We start from the raw sequence: 12,772 nt of genomic DNA, 5'->3' as shown, positions 1-12,772 counted from the left end.
GATAGATAAGTCTATATAACTTCTTTGGGATTGCCAACTCAAACAACAAATTTTTGATTCAATGTTTAAAAAACAACATAATTAACCCCAAAATAATAGAACAATTATTTTAGTATAAACAACAAAACAGTTATAAATGTTGAGATTGATTACCTCTTAAAAAAAATTTATGTATACATACAGGTGGGAGTGCATTGCATAATCAACAGATCCAATCCTTTTTTTTTTTGGTGCAAAATTGGTGAATATTCTTTTCTACACCTGTGTTTTGATATATGAAAGAGAGAGAAGTTTTGTCCTTTGTTGACAGTTTGTGGGATGTTGGCATCTCAACCTTCACAACTAACCTCAAAAACCTTTTAGTTAAAACTATGATGACATTACCAATAAACTATTTGCTCTTTTTGTGGGGCTTAGCTTACACCATGAATAACACAAAGTAATGCTACCTAGCATTTTGACTAAACAACTTCCCTTTTGCTTTTATAATTATAGTTTTCTTTTCCTCATGGTATTTACATTAAAGAAAAATGGTGGAGGAGTTTGATCCCGTAGCAGAAAAAGCCACACCTAGTTTTCTTTGATCTAAGTTAAAGCAGCCCAGAGATGAATGATATTCCTTACATGATATCCACACAAAGTTTGATAAAGAAAAAAAGTATACAAAAAGGCGAAATAAAACTATCATGAATTTTGTTAACACAACGTATTTTTTTATATCAGTTATTTTAATTAATAATTATAAATTAAATTATAATATCGTATTTATATAATTTTACTTTTTAATTAGTAATATTTTTTTTATATCATATTTTTTGTGGGCAATTTTAGTGTTTTGATATCCTAACTAAACTTGTATATGTTTGATACTTTGATTATTCATCCAAACCTTAATTTTGTAATCGGTTAAACTAAACTTGTATATGTGCTCTTGATCTTGCAGAATGTCAACCGAACCAACATCTATTGAGGGTAGTGTTACACCTGCTTCGATAGATTCTGAAAATTTGGGAGTTGGAGCTTCAATCCAAACAAAGGGGACTACCGGGAAAAGAAAAGCCCCTCCTCAAAGGTCAGAAGTTTGGTCTCACTTCACTAAGTTTATTAATAGTGAGGGTGCAAGTAAGGCTAAATGTAATTATTGTGAAAAAGAATTTTGTTGTGATATGAAAAAAAAATGGTACGGGGTCATTGAAATATCATATTGGTTCATGTAAGAAAAATCCTAGTAATGTTGTTGACACTAGTCAAGGACAACTAGTTTTACCTAGAAAGGGAGTTGAAGGGGGGGGAGGGAATCTTTCAACTTGGAGATTTGATCAAGAAGCATGTAGGAAAGGATTAGCACAAATGATTCTGATTGATGAATTACCTTTCAAGTTTGTTGAAAGTGAAGGTTTTAAGAAATTTATGTTTGTGGCATGTCCTAGGTTTCATATTCCTTCACGAACTACTATGACTAGGGATGTTTATCAATTGTATCTAGATGAAAGGGTCAAGATAAAAAAACTTTTGAGAAGTTCTTGTTCTAGAGTTTGCTTGACTATTGACACATGGACATCTTTACAAAGAGTTAATTATTTGTGTATCACTGCTCACTTTATTGATAACGACTGGAAATTGAATAAAAAGATTTTAAACTTTTGTCCAATTTCTAGTTATAAGGGTGAGTCCATTGGGATGTTGATTGAGAAATGCTTGTTGAATTGGGGGATTGATAAGTTGTTTATCACATCGTTGATAATGCAAGTTCAAATGATGTTGCTATTGGTTATTTGAGAAAGAAATTTAACCCTCGAGGGGGTTTAGTTCAAAATGGTAAATATCTTCATATGATATGCATGGCACGCATTGTGAATTTGATTGTTGTTGAAGGCTTAAAGGAAATGAATAAATCTGTTGAACGTGTTAGGGGGGCTGTTAGATATGTGAGACAATCTCCAGCTAGATTACAAAAGTTTAAGGAGTGTGTTGTGGTGGAAAAGATAGAGTGCAAGAAGATGTTGTGTCTTGATGTTTGTACTAGGTGGAACTCGACCTACTTAATGTTAGACACTGCTCAGAACTTTGAGAGAGCTTTTGAGAGATTTGAGGAGCAAGATACAAACTTTAGGGCTGAACTTGAAAGGGGGGAGGGTTGGCCTAGTGTGGATGATTGGGATAATGTTAGAAAATTGAAGGAATTCTTGGAACACTTTTATGAAGTCACTTTGCGTATATCTGGCACTTCATATGTCACGTCCAATAATTTTTTTGATGAGCTTTCCGAAATTGATATTCTTTTACGAGATGCTCAGTTAAATAGTAATATTGATTTCAATGTTATGGCCATCAAGATGAAAGAGAAGTATGATAAGTATCGGGGTGATATTGATAAGATGAATTTGCTTATGTTTGTTGCTTGTGATTTAGATCCTAGACAAAAACTAAAGTATCTTGAATTTGCACTTAGTGAAATGTCTAGTTTTGAAAAAGCTTGTGAAATGATGAAAAAGTTGAAGGAATCTTTGTATGAATTGTTTGATGAGTATAAGCCTCCACTTCATAGTACTTGCAGTCAATCGAGTTCGAGTGTGTCAACACATGTTTCTATTGGTGAACCACAACAAAAAATGAAAAGGCGAATGCAAGCTTTGTGTAAAAAGCGTGAGTTGGAAATTTGTGGTGAGGATAAAACATCTGAGTTGGATAAATATCTAGCTGAGGCTAATGAAGAATTTGTTGAAGATTTTGATATTTTATTGTGGTGGAAAGTGAACAGCCCTAGATTTCCCACTCTTTCAAAATTGCCGAGAGATGTGCTAGCTATACGGTTTCTCACGGTTTGCTTGAGTCTGCATTTAGCACCGGGGGACGTGTGCTTGATCAATTTAGGAGTTCTTTAACTCCTAAAATTGTACAAGCTCTTGTGTATACTTAAGATTGGATTCGAAGATCATCATCACAAGAAGACATAAACAAGATTGAAGAACAAATCCAAGAGCTTGACAAGATTGAAAATGGTATGTTTATTGTTTTATTTTAATAGTTTCAATTTTTTTACCATATCACTCTTACTTATTTAATTGATTCAATGTTTAGACATTTCTTGGAATGCATTAGAGCCTACCCTAGATTCATGAGCTTTCGTGAGTTGAAGGGTATGCTTACTACTAACTTATTCTTGTTAATTTATAATCTATTCGTTTGTTTATATTATTTGAGTTTTTTTTAAATGCGTATATTTCTATTATATGCTAAATTTTTGCTCATGTTTTTTTTTAGGTTTAATGCAAATGGAGATATTTTGGAGAGATGAAATGGATATAGTTTGGAAAGATGAAATGGATATAAATGGAGAATGTTAAAAACATACATTTCAATTATGTGTTAATTCAAGACTTATGTAATATTTTTAATTATGTAGTGATTCAAAGATTTATGTAATGTTTTGTCTTGAAGTTTGTTGTTTCGTAGATCATTTCAGCTTTTGTCTTGACCGACTGTTACATGGGAATCCTATTCACATTTTGAGTGCTTTATTGTGGTGTATGTAGTTTCATTTACAAAGCTTTGCTCAAAACCATTCATGGTAGGTGTAATGCTATAGTGAGCACTTTCGGTGCATGAAATCTACTACGATGTATATATTTACATTGACAAATCTCCCCCACTGTTCTTCATTCGAAAGAAATGGAAAGTCAGCATTGCTTTAAGCATTGATATAAACTACTTATTGAATTGATGGAAGAAATTTCAGACAACTTAATTACAGATCAACAAATGGGAAATTAAAAAAAAAAAAGAAACTATGAACAACCTCCATTGAAGAACTTGCCTAGAAATAGTCCTGTTGATCTTGAATTCTGAGAATGATTGCGCTTCACACCAACTTTTGAGCAATAGAGGCACTTCGCAATTGTAGGATCTTGTTCTCACTCTCTACCGCCGAGTTTTACCCAGTAACGGTTGATGGTTTCTCTCTTCTCATTATTCCTTCTTAATAGTTCTGCTTGCTGCCGTAGATTCTCCTCCATAAGCTTTGTAAATTGAAACCATGTACTCTCCTTTTTAAACTCTGCAGCTTTAGGCTTAAATATTTTCGGGTAATTCGGGTAATTTGGGTCATTTTCGGGTAATTCGGGTAATTCGGGCAATTCGGGTAAGTCGGGTAATTCGGGTAATTTTTAACCAAAAATGATTAACACGTATTTTTCGGTTAATTCGGTTAACCGACCTTATTAACCGAAAAAAATTTTGGTTCGGTTAATTATTTTTAAAAAAATTCGATTCGGTTAACGGTTAAAAAATTTAAGAGGTCGGTTAATTCAGTTTCAAGAATTTCGGGTCGATTAACCGGTCGGTTAACCGACTGAACACCCCTAGTCAAACCCAAACCATTTTCCTCAACATCAACAAAATTAACATATAACTCTAGTGTAACATTTTCACTATGACAATACCTATCAAACATCGCCGTGACATCCATGTCACCTTTGACATCAAATATATCATATGGAAACCTTTACCACGGGATATGAAACACAGTTTCAAAATGTTAAAAAAAATTAGACATAACAAATAAAAAAAACTCTTCTAACTGAAAAGCTTTTAAAAATAACATTATTTTCTACCACAGGAAAGATTGGATGGGATGTATCAATTTTATCCTAAAATTCTCGTTTTGTCCCAAAATTCACAACTGTTATGGTTAAAGTGGGTCACGATTTTAAAAATCACATCGTGAGGAACACACGCAGCTGGGACAAAACTGCATCTAGCAAGAAGCATTTTCATTTTCTCTTGGTCTATTTCCATGAATCTTGAGAAAACAACCTAAAACCCTTAATACATTTCAAAATCAACATATTTGCCTAATTACCCAAAAATAGAAGATATTCTCAATTTTTCTAAAAAGTTTGTGCTTTTATATATATTATAGATTACATTTTTCACATATTATACATAAAAAGTAGCTTAGCAAAAATAAAAACATAATAAATAATTTATTCTATATAAGAAAAATATACAAGAATCTATTTAATTTTTGAATAATTAGAACCAATAACGGTTCTTTCTTTCCCTTTTTTTTTTTTGTACTTCAGAAAGGGAAAAAAAGAGCAAAAACCCAGGATAGTGGAGTAGGATCTTATGTGGGGTGGTCTTCCGTTCCTCAAGTAGTCCCTCTTGGTATTCTTGTGCAAATAAGCTCAGTATTTGGATTAACATTCCCAGAAGAAACTTGATATGGAGATTTTCTGAAACTCTTTTCCATCAAATTTTCTCACAAATAATGTAAAAAAAAGATAACATATAAAGCAATAAATAAAGAATATTATTCCTTGGAGACCAAAATGAAAATTGGAACTTAAGAAGAATGGAGAACAGCTTGCTTTTTTTTTTTTTCTTTTGCAGAGATCTTTAAAGTACAGAGGACACTGAGTGGACATTTCTATTGGAAAAACAAAGAAAAAGAAACGAGAAAAAAAAGGGGCCATAATGATTTTCTCTATGAAACAAAGGTGTAATGTAACATATGATCACATCAATGAGATCCCTTGTAGAGATACCTTAAACCACAGGGAGCATGACTACCGTTTCACACAAATATATATAACTTATCTGTGTATCCATCGGCTTCTCTCCGCCATTTTCTTGGTCATCTCCGAGACCTAAACAACATGCAGCAGCTTGTTATTATGCAAACAAATCCTTTAGGAGATGTTGAAAGGCATGAATAGAGACCGGCACAGCTGCATATTGTTGTGTCCCATTTAATAAATCAAGGGTGGTAACAGCATACCTAATAGTGTCAGTGTCTAGTCTTCGGCACACATCGAAATTCAGCTAACAAAGCTATATGATCAGAGGACCACTCCGGGGAAGGAAGGGCTGTGTCTTTCCTTAAGCTATCTTCATCCAAGAGTTCCAATAATGACTCCACCGTTAAAGAGTCCGCTGAAAGTAGAAGCCAAATACTCATAAGCATCTGAAATTACTAACAGCAACATCAAACATCTAAAAGAAAGGCATTCAGGAATTAACTTACCGGTGTAAAATATGTAATCTAGGGTGCCGATAAAATCTCTTGTGCAATTTGTGAATAAAGGTTCATTAGTTGCTGGGTCCATCCTTCTTCTTTGTTGTTCCGAACCAAGACCAATTCCTCTTAGGAAGGCTGAGTAAGCACTAACCTGTTTGAAAACCAACCTTAGTCAAACATAACCCCTGAATTATCTATAGAACCCCAGCCCCATTTCAACTGAAGAATGTCTCCACTGTTTTCTTAAAACCCCATTAAAACATTGTTAAATGGATGATAGGGTAAAAACATAAGAGACTGCTTAAAGCAGTTCATTAATGTAAGAAAGTTTACAAGTGGCAACTGATGAGTCAACTTGCTGTGAGGACGCAAAATTGCAAGTGGATCGACCAATAAATCCGGATGCAGTGGATCCACCTTTCCCATAGCAAGAAGTGAATGGGGAGCACTGGACAAAATTCAACACTACATTTAACTCAGCAAAAGTCTAATGTGAATAAGATGGATTTGATGCAATAAACAATCTAACATTCTGCGACTGTTCTGAAGCAATAAACATCTACTGATCTAGCATTGTGTAACTGATCTGAAGTGCTAAATAATCTATTATAATGTAAAGAATAGCAGAGTTACCTTCCAGGAACAGAATTAAAATCCCCACACACCAACATTGGAATGTCTGCACTTGCAGCTATTTTTTCCAACCCCTTTAAGAGAGTATGCACCTGATTTAACATTAGAAAAACAGAGTGAGCAATTATTTGGATTATGGAAACGTGCATGCATAAATAATTATATACATGAAGAAAAATCAGAACCTGCCAGATTTTGACATCCTTTAGCTCTTGTTGAACATTTACATGTGTGTTTGCCTGTATTCCAAAACCAGGAACAGTGGGAACAGTTACATGATGCAGTTGGAAATTACAAAAATAAAAAGGTTGCAAAAAAAATATAAATAAACAAGTAAATGTAGTAACTTAGATGAGTTTACTTTCATGAATGTACAGAATAGTAGCCCAACTTCCAGAAGGGATTAATATATTAAAACATTTCAATGCCACGTTTGAGAAAAATAAAAGTTCAAAGGAGCATGAAGATAGGACGAAAAGAACCAAAATACAAACCAAATATGAGAAAAAAAGATCTTACAATAGTTGAATCAATCTAATTGTGTTCGGATTCAGTAACAATAAAGTATGGAAAGTTTCATAGGATACTGATACATTTAATTGCTAGAGTAACTATTACGCACAAGCCAATTATATCAATCAAGTGAAAAATCAAAAATCCTATTATTCAAATATAGATACTAATTAGCTAATTTCAGTGCATTACAACTGTTTTCGGCATCACAGCCCGCCAAAGTTTCATAGGATACTGATACATTTAATTGCTAGAGTAACTATTATGCACAAGCCAATTATATCAATCAAGTGAAAGATCAAAAATCCTATTATTCAAATATAGATACTAATTAGCCAATTTCAGTGCATTACAACTGTTTTCGACATCACAGCCCACCAGCTGCAGTGCACAGAATTATTTACACCTATATACAGTCTATATGAAGTGATGAAGTTGAACTAACCTGCTAATCAAACCAATTGACGGGATAACATGGAAACAAGTTAGGTAATTTCAGTTCTATAAAACCAGACAGGCTACCTTAGACTCAGAAAATGCTGCTCCTCTTGCAACATGTGCAACAGGCTGTGCTAAACTTGCTAATTAAATCCTTTTTAGATGATATAGGATGGAACCAGGAAACTAAATGGATTCAAAAGTACAAGGCTAAATAACCCCAACATCCTTTATCTTAGCAAAATAGCTGCAACATGATTAAATCATGTTCAACTTGCCAATGTCCCGCTACAACTGATAACAAGATAACAATCACCATTAGCAATATGGTATCATGTTCTGATCATAAGTAAGGCATGAAAGTGAAATCATGCACAGTACAGACAGTACTGAAGAAAGCAAGGAAAATTTAGCATAGAAGAATAAAGTAATAATTCTTACCACACAAAGAAGCTGACGCTTCCCAGGATTGTCAGCTCCTTGATTAGTAAACTTTGCTTCTAAAACCACAATAAGTGCAACATTATCCTGTAGACAAAGAAGAATTTACAAGATATCATTAGAGGAATATACAACATATGAGAATGGATATATCCAAGTTAGCTATAGATATTTATTACCTTAACCAATCGATTTAAAGCAACTTTCTTCTGAGTAGTTTGAACTGCAACCTCAGTCAAGGATTGAGCAGCCTTATTAAATTCAACCTGCAAAAGACATCACTTGCTTTAGCACAAAAACACATGTAAAAACCCATGTACCACATTACAAATACTTCCGAACCTCATATTTTTTGACATGGGAAAATCTATCTCTACGGAAAAATGTAGCACAGCCGTCAATTGTATGGATATTTCCACTGTAAACCTGCATCATAAACGATATCAACTACAAACAGAAGAGTAATATCACTAAATTAGTGAGATGAGAATCAAGGAGTTCTTAAGCAACCTCATTTGTCTTCCTCTTGTATAAAGCTTGATATCCATGTTTGTCCAGCTCAGGAGCAAAAAATTCATCAAAATGGTCACATTGCACCTGAAAAGATGACAATAGTTCATATTGAGGCACACTCTATATTCACCTGGATGCCTGAACTGTAGATGACTTCTTGCTAAATATGAGTGTATCTATCAATAAGAAATTCCGGCATCCAGAATATTCCTTCTCATTTAACTACAATCACTTTGTTTTTTTTCTAAAAACTGTATCCTTTGTTAACAAAAATAGATATAAAGACACTTTTCATCTAAAAGGAAAATTAAACAAAAAGATTATAGTTGAGTATAAAACACCATCTAAATTAAGACAATGAAACTGCACCATGTTAGATGTTTCCACCCAAAATTTAATAGTAAATATGAAACACAATTTTTGCCAAGCACTAAACTTCAAAGATGTGTTTCAGTTCAAAACAGTTCTGATAAAACTATCATCAAACAATACTGAAGTATCACCTCTTGAAGACAAACAATGTCTGCACGATAACCAACGATTTCCCGCAACAGGTTTTGTCTGCGATATGGCCAAGAAAGAGCCCACGAAGGGCAATAACTGTATAACTCACTGCTGGCATATGAGTCGGACAAAATGTTGTATGAGAGAACAGTAAAAGTTCCAGAGGATGAAAGACGACCATCTGAATCTAGTTGTCCCATCATATCAGCTCCGCCTACTGAGATCAAGTGCCGAGGACTAGGGGAAGGTGCTGGAATAACACGAGATGTCAAAAGAGTATTGGGATGTCCGACAGGTAGTTTCGTTTCTGCATCAATGACAACACACTCAAACTTGAGAACATGACCGATATCATCTGTAGTTGGGGTATATGTTTTAGAGCGTCCAACTTCAAACCAGGTTTCACCACCACTCCTTTGGGTAACTGCAGTAGGATACAGAGGTGTTGAACCATTTATCAAGCTAGTGCTTGATGCTGAACCGGTTAAACTAGCACTAATAACTCCAGCCCCAGTGCTATTGAAACGGCCAAATATCTCTTCCTCTTCATTTCCATTTTCGTTTACAGCACTTGCGGCACGGTCATGAAGGACTCGATGATGCTGCCATGCATCTGAAAAGCACTTTGGAGAACAATGGTAACTTTTAGCAACAGGTATCTTTGCCTTCACGCAACCTAGGCACTGCAGCGTGGCTTGCTCAGAGGGATGTACACTACAGACAGCAACTTTCCTATCACTTTGTATGCGGTACCTGCAAAACATCCCCAAGAAAAGAGCAACACCTATTAGACAGATAATATATAAATTTTCAAACTATCGACATGCTACATAAATTTCAACCTAAGCCCACAAACAGAACACAATCTAATGAAAGATCAACTTAAGGAACATGATACAGATAAATATCTCTTCTCCAATATGAAAATCCAGAGAAATCTAAAATAACAATGCATGGTATCTCCTATCTCAAAGTTCAGTAAAACTGTAAGGCATCCAACGCATATATTAGTCCTTCACAGAGATAGTAACCCATAGCAGTTAAAGATTTTTCTCTTTAACATGAATAGATATAAATGCCCTTCAAGGACTGAGTAATCCAACAATTCAGCTCCATACTTAGTAATCATCTTTTATTATATTGCAAAAACTAACTGATGTCAAAACCAAAGAAGAAAGTTTTAAGGTCCTTTTGTAATAAAAGAAATGATATAGAAACAACTACAACTTTCTATCACCTATTAATGAGTCTCTAATAATAACAATAATGCAAGGTGGCAGGATGGAACATCCTAACTCATAGAGTCAGGTCAGCAAATAACAAAAAAGAGTTGAAAACACTTCGACTCTTGCAACTAAAGAAGCAGTGTAAACTAAATCCAAGTGAACTCAAACAAAATGTTGGAAAACTCAACAGCATAACCAGAATCAATAAACTTCTTAGGCCTTCTAAAAATTGCAAAAATGACATCATTAAACATAATGATAAATCTAGCGCAAAGAGTAACAAAAGACATATTGCAACACATCAAAAGCAATCACATGATAAACCTAGCACATGGAGTAACAAAAAGCGGATGGCAATAAATCAAAAGCAATCACATAATAAACCTAGCACATAGGGTAATAACAAAAGACAATAACTCAAAATGCAAAAGGCGGAAGGAACTTATAAAACTCAATTCCACGCATCCCCTTATGTGTATGTGTAATTATTTACAAAAACAATCAAATAATACCACACCCAAGAAACTAACCCAAACCCATGATCTGATAAAACACAACCTGAGAATTTTTCTTACTGCAAACACTTAAAACCAACAGAAAGCATCCACATATTTACTAAAAGAACAATAAAATAATATGACACCCAAAAAAAATAGCTCAAAATTCAATTGGCAAACACGACACGTAATTGAAATACAAAAACCACAAAAAAATTAAATATTAATGCCAAAAGAAAAAAAGAGAACTTTAACTATTAATTTCAAAAGTTCACATATTAACTAAAAATGCAAATCAAATAAGCTAAGAAATCAACAAAAACAGCAAAAAAAAAAAAAATTACTTTGATGGATTTAAAAACACTTACCACTTGTACCTCAAGAAGTGACCATCAAGAGGGGCGGACTCAGGCACATCATCAGTAGTAAAGGTCTTGTCTGGTCGGCGTAAGAGCACGTAAGGCGAGAGCTCGCAGCCAACAATTGGTATATCAGAAGGGAGGTGCACCCGTAGCACGCTCAGCATGCTTTACTTCTCCGGCTTCCTTTGTTTGTCACGGTTCGCAACGGTCACCTCTTTGTAAACCTATCAAATCCAATCCCACAGTAAAAGCAGCAGCAGAACAAGAAATGTCCTTGAAATGATTAGCAATCCTATCAGGGCAGAGTCCAAGCGGATCCGCCATTTACTTGAGCCAAAAACCCGCCAGCCTTGACCTAAAATCGCCCTCTCTTTTCCAATTAAAGCAAACCCTAAAAAACCTCTAAATTTAATCTCGAAAATACAACAAGGAAAGCTAACACCAGATCTTGAAACAAAATTTAGGGTTTTGAAAAGAATAAACAAAAAAAAATTGGGACTTTTGAGAGAAAGAAAGAAAAGGGGGAAGAGGCAATCTAATAATAATAATTAGGGTTTTACACAGGAAGTTAAAAAGGAAAGACTATGTTTGTAAAGAGAAAATTTATATAAAAAATGTTGCAGGATAAAAATTAGTAGAGGTAATCAGTTAAAAAAATATACATATAAATTGTACGGATTTACTTGGGGACCCGCAGCGACGGTTCGGTGGGCGCTGAAAATGGTGGTTGCGGCGGTGGGAGTGGTGGTGGTGGTGGCGGAGGGGCAGGGTGGCTTTGGTTGGGTTTTCCTTCCCCTTTCTAGTCGGATCTCTTTATATTAAGAAAGAGAAACAGAGTTTTTGGAGTAATCATCAATTTAACCCCTAACTTTTATTATTTTCACTTTGGCTCTAATTTCTGTTTTAAATCACTTTGGTCCTCAATTGTCAACTAAATTACTTTTTTTTCTAGTTGAAATACTTCACTAAATTATTAACATTTTATCGAAATTCACATCATAACTCACGTCTATTTTATAAAATTTATTATAAATTTCAATAAAATTATAAAAATTTAAAACAATTATACAAGTCGAGAATGAAGTACACATAAACTGTTATGTGGGTTGTAACATTAGTGCTATTAAAATTTTAACAATTCAGTTAGCATTTCTATTAAAAAATAATTTGATTAAAATTTGAATGCCGTGAACCAACGTGATATTATCACAATAACAAATTTAACCCTTTAGTATTTATAAAATCTATCAATTTGATCCTAATTCTTTAAAAATCACCAAAATCAAATCCCAATTATAGTGTGTTTAGCCTTCAAATTTACCGAAAATGAGTTTTAGATAGAATTTTGGACCAAATCGAAATATTAGGATTATATCAATTTTAGATTGATTTTACGGCCAAATTAAAACATTTATGATTGATTAAGGGATTAAATTGAATAGTTTGTAAATTGAGTCAGGGCTGATTTTAGCTGGATTTTAAGCTTTAAATCCGAATTGAAATAAACCTCATTTTATCTGGCATGGATATAGTATGTATTTACATATGGATATTTGGATCTTCCATTGGTCCTAGAAATGAAAGAAAGTGATTAAAAAATAATTTTGGTTGATATACTTAAAA

At 34.0% G+C, this 12,772-nt stretch overlaps 2 protein-coding genes and 1 long non-coding RNA gene across 5 annotated transcripts; 2 read left to right on the top strand and 1 right to left on the bottom strand.

The window, feature by feature from the left end:
- The first annotated feature begins 1,841 nt into the window (after positions 1-1,841).
- LOC128035549 (zinc finger BED domain-containing protein RICESLEEPER 3-like) lies at positions 1,842-2,885 on the top strand. Its single transcript, XM_052625539.1, has 2 exons — positions 1,842-2,431; positions 2,549-2,885. The coding sequence occupies exons 1-2, from the start codon at positions 1,842-1,844 to the stop codon at positions 2,883-2,885; spliced, it is 927 nt and encodes a 308-aa protein (XP_052481499.1).
- A 75-nt stretch (positions 2,886-2,960) lies between these two features.
- On the top strand, positions 2,961-3,411 carry LOC105786259 (uncharacterized). Its single transcript, XR_001131344.2, has 3 exons — positions 2,961-3,002; positions 3,082-3,140; positions 3,265-3,411. It is a non-coding gene; the product is annotated as an uncharacterized LOC105786259 (long non-coding RNA).
- Positions 3,412-5,293: 1,882 nt separating this feature from the next.
- Positions 5,294-11,944, bottom strand: LOC105786258 (carbon catabolite repressor protein 4 homolog 1). 3 transcript variants are annotated; one of them, XM_052635071.1, is made up of 13 exons: positions 11,812-11,929; positions 11,156-11,540; positions 9,064-9,817; positions 8,558-8,644; positions 8,390-8,473; positions 8,227-8,313; positions 8,048-8,134; positions 6,841-6,894; positions 6,656-6,747; positions 6,356-6,470; positions 6,029-6,173; positions 5,783-5,937; positions 5,294-5,651 (listed from the first exon to the last, which is right to left on the bottom strand). In XM_052635071.1, the coding sequence occupies exons 2-12, from the start codon at positions 11,311-11,313 to the stop codon at positions 5,792-5,794; spliced, it is 1,809 nt and encodes a 602-aa protein (XP_052491031.1). In that variant the 5' UTR covers positions 11,314-11,540; positions 11,812-11,929; the 3' UTR covers positions 5,294-5,651; positions 5,783-5,791. The 3 variants fall into 3 exon arrangements, with proteins under 3 accessions (XP_052491031.1, XP_012468072.1, XP_012468073.1); XM_012612618.2 differs by having other exon boundaries at positions 11,156-11,944; XM_012612619.2 differs by lacking the exons at positions 5,294-5,651; positions 5,783-5,937 and having other exon boundaries at positions 6,356-6,487; positions 11,156-11,944.
- Between the last annotated feature and the right edge of the window lie 828 nt (positions 11,945-12,772).

Source organism: Gossypium raimondii, chromosome 1, assembly GCF_025698545.1.
Source record: "Gossypium raimondii isolate GPD5lz chromosome 1, ASM2569854v1, whole genome shotgun sequence".
Lineage (NCBI taxonomy): Eukaryota > Viridiplantae > Streptophyta > Magnoliopsida > Malvales > Malvaceae > Gossypium > Gossypium raimondii.
The sequence above is the reverse complement of the archived record's forward strand: the minus strand, read 5'-3'. Positions and strand labels throughout refer to the sequence as shown.